Genomic DNA, 13,088 nt, shown 5'->3' on the forward strand with positions numbered 1-13,088 from the left:
AGAGAGAGAGAGAGAGAGAGAGAGAGAGAGAATCCCAAACAGCCTCCACACTGTCAGCACAGGTTCCAATGTGGGGTTCAGTCTCACAAACTGTGAGATCATGACCTCAGCCGAAATCAAGAGTGGGAAGCTCAACCAACTGAGCCACCCAGGTGCCCCTTAAAACCTACAGAATCTCCTGAACAGTTTGATGATATGTAATGAGTAACTTACTTTGCATTGATGTTTCCTACCCCTGGTTTGAAAACCATCATTAGCCAATAGGGAGAATGCACTTAACAGGAACTTCTTGGGAGGACTAAAATCTGGAGAGTACTTGCATCGGAAACGACAGGTTGTTGGGCGTGACACTGAATTGCTATCAGCCCATCCTTGCCAGCGAGTCCCCCAATAGCACGGGACAGAAAGAGCCTTTGGGCACGTAGGCATCTCTGGAGAAGAGGGCACGTCTGCGGCTCTGCAGCCCTCGCTGCTGCTGTCCCGACGGCTCAGCACCAGGCCCCTTTCCTTCATGGTTGTCCGCTTGTGGCCCCACAGCAACAACGGCGAGAGAAGGAGCTGCGGAAGCAGCAAGAGAGAGAGCAGCGCCGGCACTACGAGGAGCAGATGCGCCGGGAGGAGGAGAGGCGGCGCGCGGAGCACGAGCAGGTACAGCGGGGACGGAGCCCGCAGATGGCCCCTGTGTGAGCTCCGGCGCCCGCCGTCCCTGGGGTGTGGGTCACCTTCTCTTAGGACTGCTCAGTTTAAGCAGGTTTTTACTCTTTCTCGAGCCGCTCTTCTCACCTATTCAAGAAGTCAAATGCACAGCCTTGGCAATGCCCACTCATTGAGCCTCGCTTCCTACCCAGGCCAGAGTCCCCTGACATACCTTGATCTTAGGGTTCTCCCAGCCCTGGGTATGTTCTTTGAAGGTAGCGCCATGGCGTAATGAACGAGCCACATCTTTCATTGCTTTAGAAGGGCTTTTCCACTCCTGCAATCTCCCATCTCCATGACGGAGCCATGGATGCAGGGCCCTCTCTCTTTGTTAGAATCGCATTCTGACAGCAGCAAGGTGGCACTCTGCGGGATGGTTCCGTTACAAAGACTGTGCACGATGGCATTCAACAATTATTTTATTCCTGCTGCTTGCACAGTTGCCTTTGAACTTTATAGCGTTGTTCATTCCGGGTAGCCCATAAAGAGGGAACCTGTAATGAAAAGCTTTAAGATGTAGCCGATTAAAACCAAATCGTAAGGACAAAGCACTGAGCGATCTCTGTCGGCTGCTGTAGGTAGAGGGCTTGTGCTTTTGACTGCATTGAAATGCTTTGGCTTCGGTACTTTTCCTGTTTGGTGAGGAGGCGTCTGGGTATTTTTTTCACTCCTTCCTTCCACACTTTACTCGGCAGCTCTTGTCACCTTTGAAATTACCGGTTCTTTCTCTCTCTCTTTCTCTCTTTGTGTTCCTCTGAATTCTCTGCTGCCTACCTCTCCAGGAGTACATCAGGCGACAGTTAGAGGAGGAGCAGAGACAGTTAGAGATCTTGCAACAGCAGCTACTGCATGAACAAGCTCTACTTCTGGTAATGGGAAAGCCAAGGGCCAGCAACCCGCTCTGTGTTCACCATGTGTGTGCGTGTGTCCCTGTGTGTGTCCCCCTAACATGCCAGTCCACAAGAGGGGATCCTCCAAGCCTCGTGGACCTCAGAAAGTCTCATGGAAACTTAATACATCTCCTGACCTAGTTTGCCGTCTTCATACATTTGAGACACATGTTATGTGTTCCTTATTAACTCTGCCTCTTTGTAAAACTTTAGCATGAATCCTGTCTTATTACAAGTTCAGACTGTTTTTGAGAGCCACTGTGTTTATTGCGGAGTAATTTTTAAGGTCATTTGCAACATGCTGGAATACAATCACAGCAAAATGCACCTCTTCTGTAAGAGCCCACTCAGATCTGCAGTCATATTTCATTTGCAGACTATTAGTTTTACCCTTATGATGGGAACATTTTGTGTTCCCTGCTCACACGGCTTCCACTTGAAGTACTTTTTTATTATTATTGCACTGCTCTCCAAATGAGCTTCTTGATATATATTTTTTAACTGAACTTCTTATTCAGCGGCACTGTGATATTTTTTAGCCTGTGCATACGCTTGCTAATGGCCTTTGTTGGTCCAAGTTTTGTTAAACAGAAGATGATTTAAGCAATTATCTGTAACTGCTTATTTAGTTTTGTACTTAATTGGACATGTTTGAATGGTTTAATTACTAAATCAGGAAGTGGATGACTCCTTATAGGGGTTGTGTGCTGACCATCCAAATGTCCTCATTATTGCCACTTTCTTGGTCACATTTCAGGGGCAAGTCACTTTGCAATGGGTGGTGTTCTGTAGGGATTTCCATGAAAGCAATAGTGTTTTCACTAAGTGCTAACCCCTGGCTGTGGCCTACCTCTGTGGCGCCTCCCTGTTAGCATTAAGGCCCCTTGTTACCATCTCTTCCGGCTCCATTGCATGCTTTTCCAGTGCTGGCCGATGGTTTCCATATGGTGATTTGGCCTTTTCTTCACTCCTCTTTTCTGATCTGGATAGGAATATAAGCGCAAACAATTGGAAGAACAGAGACAAGCAGAAAGACTACAGAGACAGCTGAAGCAAGAGAGAGACTACTTGGTGTCTCTCCAGCACCAGCGGCAGGAGCAGAGGCCTGTGGAGAAGAAGCCACTGTACCATTACAAAGAAGGGATGAGTCCTAGTGAGAAACCAGCATGGGCCAAGGAGGTAAGTACGTTAGCAAGTGTCACCATGTCCTATTGACCAGGCTATTGGCTACAGTGAGTTCATCCAGTAGAAGTAGAGAATTGAACTAGCTCTATACAGTTGGAAAACAATTCATCACGAGAAATGCATGCTTTGCTTCTGAAAGGGCCATAATATTATTTCTGTAGAGAATTGGCAAGACACCTTAATCCATTAGTGGTTTTTTGTTTTCCAGGCCGTTTTTGGGGGTTTTGGCGTGTTTTGTATTTGTTTTTTAATCTTCTCGGATACAGGGGATTTTTGTGATCAACAACAGGAAGTAGAAAAACCATTTTTCTCACAGAAGTCCAAATGAGTTTGTGGCACGAGGAATTAAGTGACTTTCCCATGAAAGAATATGATTTAATAAAGATTTAAGGAATTTTAGGTAGAATCATTTCTTGTCCATACCTAGACCCTCAAAGTTATCATCAGCATCGTTGCTAACCTTCCTTTGCTGTTATGGTACAAATGGACACACCGTTGGTCTCAGACCTGTGGTTGTGGTCGTCCCTTGTAGGATCAGAGGTCATTTGTATTGCTTTTGCAAATACTTCCAGGGCAATGGTTCTTCATTTGCTCAACTACCAGACTAAGGATGGATTTTCAGGAACTTGGCTCTGTGATGAGCTATTTTAAAAATCTAATTAAAAACTATTTGCGTGGTGGGGGTGGGGGGTGGGGGGGAGGTGACAACTAAATGGGTAAAGCAAAGAAACAAAATAATAACTCCAGCCAGGATCAACATCCCTCCCAGGAGTCACTGTGTCATCTCACACACATAACACTCTGGCTTTCGGTTCTGTCATTGCTTGTGGCTCCCAGTGATTTCCTGTAGTTTCTTATGAGCATGGTGTTTATGTCACTTCATATTTCGTTCTAGTATCTTCAGGTATTTATAGCCAGAGCTTTTTCAAGTTATCTAGACCACAGTCTCACCAGAACTGGATTTCTTACATAAGATCCTCCTTTTCTAAAAATATTTCTGTCTTTTCGTTTTCTTATTCTCTTTCATATATGTAAAAAAAATGCTTGAAATGATATTGCCCTAATGTTAATGATGATTGTTTAAGGGAAGTAGACGCTGCAGGGATTTTTCTTCCAACTTTTTTGTATTCTTATATATTGTGTAAGTCTTTTATAATGACCATGTGCTACTCTTACAGAAATTAATTTTTTTTTCTTTTAAAACTTAAAGAAATCTGAACCTTTAGAGAAAATCGTTTGATCTCACATAGAGAATGTTTTGGATCACTTTCTTTTAGAGTCTGTTAATACGATCTGTATTTACCTATGTCTGTAACAGCTGCCTCTTTCTCTTAGATCAATAACTCAATTTTGTGATCCAACTCCCAGGTCCAGCACCGACTCTTTAATAACCCACCTATCCTTCCAGCTAAGCAGAATCACCATGCTGTTCAACAGCAGCTGACATGCATCCCGGCTGGTAGAGATGTGCCACCTTCCTCCACTGCTAACCCATTTTCTAGTCCTGCCAAGTTGAAACCCTCAGCTAAGCCAGACTCACAGCTCCTGATCATGGCAGGTGTTCAGAAGGCTGAAAAACTAGGCTCCACTAAGCTAATGCCAGTATCACCTGCCGAAATTAATGATTCCAGAGCAAGACTCCTGTTGGAGCATCACTCGCAGAAGAAAGATGGACCAGCTTGTCCTAACAGAGTTGGTCTTGAAGAACAACTGAAGGCTCAGGAAGCCTCAAGGATCATAGTGAGATCCCCCAGGCGATCTCGCTCCCAAGGATGCAGTCCGACTCAAGAGTTAGGATCTAAGGTCATTTGTGTGTCCTCTCCCAACATCTTCAAAGTGACAAACCCTAGGTTGTCCATCACTGCAAGTAAGGAGGGCCTTGGAGACTCCTGTGGACCTTGGGGCAGGAGGGGCATGAATTCACGCATCCTTCCAAGTACCTCGACGCCTCTAAGAAGTGCTGCATCGCTAAATGATGTTTCCTTGATGTGTGACTACATGGTCCTCAGTGTTCCCAGCCCCCAGCATGAGTTTAGGAGAGGGACACCTACAGATCCCGTTGGAGAAGACCGTGATTGTTTGCGAAGCATCCCAGAATTCCTTCTTTCCCCCATGCAGCTCCCTCATGCACAAATGTACCAGAGAAGGGGGAAAAGCTTGGAGCAGTTCCCACGTCCTACCTTCCGCCTCTGCCCAGCACGTTCCGATGTGAACTTAACTGCTTTGACCTCATGGTTATCTAGTTATTCTTTGTCTTCCTCACTGAGTTTCCTGGCCTATCCTCTCTGTTCAGAACTAGTTCACAGCTCCCGAGCTTTCAGAAGCCATGACACTCCTGGGCGCCAATCTTTGCAGATGTCATCAAGGTGGTTTTCTAGACCTCCTAATTCCCTTGTGCTTCCTAGCCAGGCTTCTAGCAGTGAAAGAAACACAGTAGTTGGGCGTGCAAACAACCCGGCTATGTCGGCAAGCACTCCCGGTGTGAGGTTCCCTGGCCGTCATAAATCTGAGCCACTTCTGGTGGGTGACATCTTCCAAGGTCCCTGGCTTCCAGGCAGCTGGCGCTCTTCTTTGGGCTTCATGCAGTTCTAGACATATGTGGGAACATGCTTCTGGGGCTCATATTTAGTCCAATACTTCTGGGTGTGGTTAACATAATCCAGCTTCCAACTAACCAATCTATTCCATGAAACAATTCCCAAGTCTTAGAGTGGGTGTTCACATTTTAGAAGAAGATGAAACATTTAGATCACAGAATAAATGACAGTGCTGAATTTGGGATTGGAGCAACTAGTACACAAATAAGAACAAATAATTGTGTGCTTCGGTTTGTTTCATCATTTTCTTAACACCCACTTCTTAAAATGGGAATAAAAATGGGTATGAGGATCCTTATCTTCCTGACCTTTTAATGCTTCTCGTAGCAATGCATGAACTTCTCTTCTAGAGCATTATTTAAAGACTTTTTTCCTTATAGTAGTGACGTAGATGGGGCTGAAAGTAGCTGAACAGTAAAATATTTTCAAAATTTAGATATGGATGGAATTTCTAGCCTAGCAGTATCTTAATTATCAACCAAGAAAAATAACCTAGGTTAAACTCTCCTTTGCAGTTAGAATAAAAGGCACCCTTTCTTTTTCTAATGCATCCTCTACCAGGGTATAAAATTGGAATTATCCTTGCCACGGTCCCCTGTGATGCAGGGGCTAGGCCTTTTTTGCCCCTGTGCCCTTGAAGACACCCCCAGCTGTCTATTCCCCTGGCGGCCTCTGTAACTTATGCCAGTACTGGTTTTCTAACCCATGTCTATACCTCCTCACCAGAATGGTTTTTCCTTCTTTGGTTACTTTTTCATCCCTTCTTTCTCTTCCTTTTTTCAAATCAACAGTTCTTCATTAGCTAGTGTAATGTTATAATGCCTCACCCTCTGTGATTTTTTTGCTTCATTTTGTAAAACGTAAGTCATCATTGCATTTCTCATTAGCCTTCTCATTAATCTGTTGGGTGTAATAAGAAAAATAAAAATACTCGGTCATTTGCAAATCTTGTTGAGCTCTTCCCTCTCTCCTTAAATTTTTTTAATGTTTACTTATTTTTGAGAAAGCGAGATAGAGTGTGAGCAGGGGAAGGGCAGAGAGAGAGAGAGAGGGAGACAAAAAATTCGAAGCAGGCTCCAGGCTCTGAGCTGTCAGCACAGAACCCGATGCGGGGCTCGAACTCACAGACCGTGAGATTATGACCTGAGCCAAAGTCGGACATTTAACCGACTGAACCACCCAGATGCCCCTTCCCTCTCTCCTTTCACTGAGTATTTGATCTGTTCTGATTGTAACATTGACTGTGATTTTCAGATTTCAGCCAGGGAGGAACATTTATGTCTCTATTGAAAGGAGGGGTGAGGACATTTTTACTCCTTTCAAATTCTCTGCCATTTCTGGATTGGGATGGAAATCAGATTTGTTCTGTAAAAACATCAGTATGATATTCTGTTCAATGTCAGCAAAATTTGAAGGTCTTTTTCTTTCTCATTTCCACTTTTTGAAAGATAGAGATTTATTTTCTTATAATACCTTTTTTTTTTTGTTTAAACAATGGAGCAGATTCCTTTCCTTAAACTGGCATGTGATTGGGCCTGGCAGTAACTGTGTGTGCCCCTCCCCAACTTTTTCTTCAAATTTTCATCAACACACAAAAGTGACAGAATGCTGTCTCTACATGAATGCTGTATGAAATTGTATTTTAATTTTTTTCAATACTACATCATGTTCTTACTCTGTGATGCATTCCAGTCATCTGGCCATGGTTTTATTTGGCAAACAATGGACCAAGATATCCCTTTATATTTCATCGGCCCATTGGACTCTGAAATCCTCTATATGAGAACTCCTCTACTTGGTTTTCCCTACTCAGTAGTGATGTGGGTTTTCTTTTTTTCCTTTTTGTATGTTATTTTATATATGAGGTTTCAAATGACCATTTAGAGAGTTTATAGCTCTGCTCCCTTCTTTCCTCAGTTTCTGCTTCTCTCTCTTAAGATTTGGCATAAGGAGGTCAAGTTCAAGTTCTTCCACCTCCTGGCTGGGTGACATGGAACAAGCCTTGGAGCTTTCCTGGGGTGCAATTTCCCCATCTGCACTTCCTGCCTTCGGGAAGGCCCCTGGGCCATTGTGTGTATGAATGTGCCATTGAAACCATAAGCACTATGCAGATACAAATGAAAGATAGCATTCAACACAGTCATACTTTGTTTCCAAGGTCACTGTCACCCACAAGGAGTAAGTGTTTGCCTCTGTTGTTTCCGGTGTGTACTTCACACGGGCAGCCCACATGCGTCCCCATCTCCTCCACCCTCCTTCTCCCCAGTGATACATGCACACTTCTTCATTCCCTCTCAGCTTATAATATTTGCCTTATTATTTTTAACTTAAACGCTCCATCCCCATGAAGACCTATACTTTTCTTTGGAGTCACTGGTTAAGAGTAGATAGTGGAAGAGTAGTCCCGGCTCTTGTCTTCAGATGAGACCGCATTTTAAACATTTCATATGAATGAGAGTCTCCCCTATCCTCAGAGGGGCCTCAGAGAAGGGCTATCCCCAGTCTCGCTCAGTAACCATCTTGCTCCTGTGGTTTTTGCCAAAGGGCAATATGACTCAACTCTTTATGGGACCAGTGAATACAGGGCCAGGGTATCTAAACTTAAAAGTTATTTGTTGACTTCTTTCTCCAACATTTCCAGTAAAGACAAAAACATCAAACTGTTTTGTTCAGTTTGAAAAAAAGGAATTCCCGTATGATTATGTTCAATTCACCATGTATAAGCTTCTAAGTAAGACCTTCTAGGCCTCCATAGACCCCATAGAAGCTGCATCATATAAAATATTATAAAAATGCACCCATGTGACATAGTAAATATATTTTTGCTGTCAACATCTAAAAGATTACTTCTATAATTTTGTTTTGAAATTTTTCTCTCGGCAGGTATCATTCATTATTGCTAAGTGAGACACTGTAAGCTATGAATTGTTGTCAACGTACAAAACGCTTCAACAATTGACATCGATATATTTCCTTTTATACATGCTTAAACATATTTTTATTTATTTTGAGAAATTTTTTGAAATCCTACAATCAACAAATTTATTTTCAGGTCTTCTGTGCTCGTATAGCCTTTATGCATCTCAGAGGCCTTAGACATCACTCCCATTGAACCCAATGGACAACACAGTGCTGCCTGGAGCAGAGTTTTATTTCTGAGACTATAATTATGGTTTTATTTCTCCCTACAATGCTATAAAACATAGCATAGCATTTTTCTTTTATTTAAGTTTATTTATTTTCAGAGAGAGAGAGAGCACGAGCAGGGGAGCAGCAGAGAGAGAGGGAGTGAGGGAGGGAGAGGATCTCAAACAGGCTCCACACTGTCACCGTGGAGCTCGACTCGGGGCTCAAACTCATGAACTGTGAGATCCTGACCTAAGCTGGACGCTTAACTGACTGAGCCACCCAGTATAGTACAGCATCTCTGCAGAGATGATCTGAACCTCCCCAAATTTAGTTTTGATGCTCAAACAGTCCTTTTAATAAGAAACAAATTGCATTTATACTAAAACTGATCAGCCTCTCCTAATCTTGTTTTCTATATTCATTGATAATCCCTACAAGTATGAAATCCTTTGTAACGGATATCTTTTGTTGTCATGGTCCGGCACCTTGACCTTCTATATCTGTTGCTACTAGAGCATTCTTTTTTGGTGGTACTTCTGACATTTTACATCTCCTTGGAGCAGAGGCTCAGCTAATAGATTTTTGATATCATGCAAGGCAGATCGAAATATATCTCCATTGTCCCCATTGTTTAATCACAAATATCCTTATTCTGTTTGGAAAAAAAAACACCTTCTTTATTTGTCTCATTCACATATCTATCTCCTTTTCGATTAGTGAAAGTAAGATGTAGTGAATCAGGAGACAGCCCTTTGCCCAGTATCAAAATGATCAGGAGGGGCCTGCACCCAAGTACGCTACCCAACTTCTCCTTTGTCTGATATTAGGATGTTTGATTTGATATCTTTGCTCCAATATTCATGTTGTTCCTTTGGTGCAAAAGCAGTGGGCAACATTATCTTCCTAAAAACTTTGGGACAAGGTTCTCTTGAGACAAAGTATATAGCCAGATGGCTCATTGTTACACCTTTCTCATAGATTTTCAAATTTCGTTGGACAAGTTCCAACCCAAGAAATTTCACCAGATTTTGAATCATCCTGAAATAATTTGCAAAATATAACCATAAATTAATTATGCCATATATTCTAGAATGGTACAACCTGACACATACGAATGGTAGGATTTAGTGTGTAAACCAGATTTTGCTAGAAGTACATTAGTAATATTTATACACGACCAATCAAACCCATTAACTTCCTATGAAAATCAGCACCTCACTTTCTGCCCTGTTCATTTCCCATGGCAGCTCTATGGCCCATATGGCCTGTGGTGAGAATACCTCCTTTACTGGAAGCTTGCTGCAGGCTGTTGGCCAAAAAAATTCTTTATCTCAAAAATGGTTTCTTTGCTCAAGATGGAGTCTTTTTCATCTCCATCCCCTCAAGGCAGACTTTTTCAATTGCTGTTTTTAATGTGCTGTCTCTAAGTGTGTGTTTAACAAGGAATGAATTTTATAGTTAAAAAATAAAAATAATGGCAAGTATTCCCCACTCTCTGAATATATTTGGTTCCTGACTGTTGGGTAACAGGTGGCTATCGATTGGATAGCCAGGTATTTCTCTGAAAATGCATCTGAATCTCTTGGGTTCCTGAGCTCAGACTGCAATGACCTGCTTAGACTGGGGGAGTTTGGACGGTGAGGGATGCTTGTACACGTGATTTATCTATTAATGATCTTCCGTGGAAATAAGAAGATGGCTAATATTTGACCAATTTCAGTGGCCTGGAATAGTCACTTTCTTTTTCAAGGAGTCTAGTACTTAGAAAAGCAATACATTGAATGCCTTCCTCTTAGTTTATCTACCACTGTCTTCATGGGACTTTGTCTTCTTTATGACCTCAGCTCAAAACTGGCTTTATTCTTTTCTTTTGCTCAGTGCAATAGCCAAATAATTATTGCTGGTGCAATGCTTTGTATGCACGCATACACAAAGTATACATGTTCTGGTTTATACGTCTGGCTTTTTATAGCTAACATTGTTTGGTATGTGGTAAAGCTCTTGGGACATGGAATTGAAAAACAAAGTCAGCTGGATGCCAGTTGTATGTACCCTGCACAGCCATGGTGGGAGAGGACATGTTAAGTTATCCCTAAGTAGAGGTGGGGGATGGTCTTCTGTTCTGCAGCGTATCTTCTTATGTTAAAATGTTTGCAATTAATATGACAGTTTAAAAAAAAAGACTTATTCAGTATATGAGACTGAGTCTGCCTCTAGAAAGATTCCTAATGATATAAGAAGGAAGGGGAAGAATAGCTCTTGTGAAAAAATTTTAATTTCAAATCAGGCAGTGAAATGAATAAAGAGCTCCATGCAAATATATCTTGACCTGCATGTGGGTTCTGTGACAGACACTTGGAACACTCATCAGTGAGTCAGCAGAAGAGAGTTAATGCTCACACTGAAGAGTCATCAGGGTGGATGCACTGCCCCGGAGATTTGGAAAATACAGCTGTCAAATTGACCCTAAAGAAATAAAGGACAGGATAAGATGGATCTGAAAGAAAAGTCCTGGACCTCTTAAAGTCGTCAAAGTTCTTAACATCTTGTTTATCTTTTTTGTTTTTAAGATTGTTTATTTTGAGAGAGACAGAGACAGCAACAAGCGGAGGAAGGACAGAGAAAGAGGGAGAGGATGAGACTCCCAAGCAGGCTCTGTGCTGTCAGCGCAGAGCCCCACACGAACTCATGAAACTGTGAGATCGTGAGCTGCGCTGAAACCAAGAATCAGACACTTAACCAACTGAGCCACCAGCTGCCCCAACATCTTGTTTATCTAAATTTCCATTCGGAAATATCCTCTGTGACAGTCTGCTGCAGACATGTACCGAGGAGAATCTTACCTGTAAAAAGGGCATTCCCTGGGACTGTGAGCCTTTCCTATGAAACAGTTCTGATTAGTTACCTGCTTTGGGTTGGGAGAGACTCAGCAAGAAAGGGAAATGAAGCGGCCACAGAAGCAAAAGGGTTGGAGGCGGGGAGAGAAGAAGGGGAGAAGCAAGAATGAATGCCACACGTGGACAAACAGGGAGGAGGGTGGAGAGTAAGGCAGTGAAGTTCTGGGTGGAAATGGAAAGACATATTTTAGGGAGCAGGGAGACAAGTGAAAGGGAAGGATCCTAAAAGACAGAAACAATACAGGAAGTCTGAAGACAGTCCAGCTCATTAAGGGAGCGCTTGAAACACCCTCTTGCTTTATCAGAAGGGCATGTGAGGAAATGCACCATTAGTGGTCTTCCCTTCCTGTCCCATGAGAAAGCAGTTTTCTGCTGTTCCCAAGCAATCTTTTTTTTTTTTTTTTAATGTTTATTGTTTTTTAGAGAGAGAGAGAGAGAGAGACAGAGTGTGAGCGGGGAAGGGGCAGAAAGAGAGGGAAACACAGAATCTGAACCAGGCTCCAGGCTCTGAGCTGTCAGCACAGGGTTCAATGCTGATGCTGGCCTCGAACTCACAAACCGTGAGGCCAAAGTTGGAAGCTCAAATGACTGAGCCACCCACACACCCCTGTTCCCAAGCAATCTTAATACCCACCAGTGTCTCCCTCACTGACGCCATGGCTTTGCAACCGACCAGTCAGTAAGACAATATCCAGTTAGTGCAAGATAAACTCTTAAGTGGGTCCCAAATTCCCAGTTAACTGAAACAGCATAAGATAACTGGGTACCAGATGGCTTATGTGTTCTGTGTTTTGGGGGCTAGGGTTTACTGTGACAGAAAATAGCTTTTTTTAAGAAGTTCTTGATGCAGAGCAGGTATGAAGAGTTTGGGTTCCTTAAAACAAATTGACCAGAAGGACACAAAAATGGCTGTGCAGGTGACTACAGATAATCCTTATTAGGAAGCAAATCAGTTTCTATCCATTTATCCATTGAAGCACCTTTTTTTCTTGTTTGTTTTGTTTTTCTTTTCTTTGTTTTGTTTTGTTTTGTTTTTTGCTTCCAGGTAGAAGAGCGGTCAAGGCTCAACCGGCAGAGTTCACCTGCCATGCCTCACAAGGTTGCCAACAGAATATCTGACCCCAACCTGCCTCCAAGGTCGGAGTCCTTCAGTATCAGTGGGGTTCAGCCTGCTCGGACACCTCCCATGCTCAGACCAGTCGATCCCCAGGTACCTCTCCCCTTTGTTCCATTAGCCATTTCTATAGGGTGTACAGTTAAGCCTACGAAAACAACAGGGGATTGTAACTTGGATTCACACATCGGACCAGTCAAACAATGGCCCTTAATACAGAATCTATAGAAATAGAGGAGACCCCACTGGATTCGAAGGATGGGGAAGGGGTGAGAAAGAAAAAAAAACCCATCCTTAACTTTGAGCCAACCACAAAGTCATTTCTTGGTAAATTGGCCTCACTAGAGACCCATAGGAGTGTCTGCAAGGTAGGAACAAGCATACTTTTAGTTATAATTACCAAGCTAATAGTCATGTATATACGTATATGTATACACACACACAAATATATATATATACATATATATGCATATACATATATATATATGTTATATATAAACTATTATATTACCTTTTGTTCATTGGGATTTTGGTATGATCTTTAACCAGAAAAAGTAAATGAACTTGCATGAAATTGTGT

The 13,088-nt window shown here is 42.6% G+C and overlaps 1 protein-coding gene across 8 annotated transcripts in view; it reads left to right on the plus strand.

Annotated features, from left to right (window-relative positions):
• TNIK (TRAF2 and NCK interacting kinase) overlaps nt 1-13,088 on the plus strand; it is a 396,523-nt gene that overhangs the window by 317,591 nt on the left and 65,844 nt on the right. For 5 of the 8 annotated variants that reach the window (XM_053903642.1, XM_019463160.2, XM_019463162.2 and 2 more), the window contains exons 13-16: nt 538-648; nt 1,479-1,565; nt 2,577-2,765; nt 12,440-12,604. In XM_053903642.1, coding sequence (XP_053759617.1) covers nt 538-648; nt 1,479-1,565; nt 2,577-2,765; nt 12,440-12,604 — 552 coding nt within the window. The remainder of the gene's footprint in view (nt 1-537; nt 649-1,478; nt 1,566-2,576; nt 2,766-12,439; nt 12,605-13,088) is intronic. The other 3 variants (XM_053903641.1, XM_019463167.2, XM_019463168.2) reach the window with 1 other exon arrangement.

Source organism: Panthera pardus, unplaced genomic scaffold (genome assembly GCF_024362965.1).
Source record: "Panthera pardus isolate Hobbes unplaced genomic scaffold, ASM2436296v1 HiC_scaffold_16, whole genome shotgun sequence".
Classification (NCBI taxonomy): Eukaryota; Metazoa; Chordata; class Mammalia; order Carnivora; family Felidae; genus Panthera; species Panthera pardus.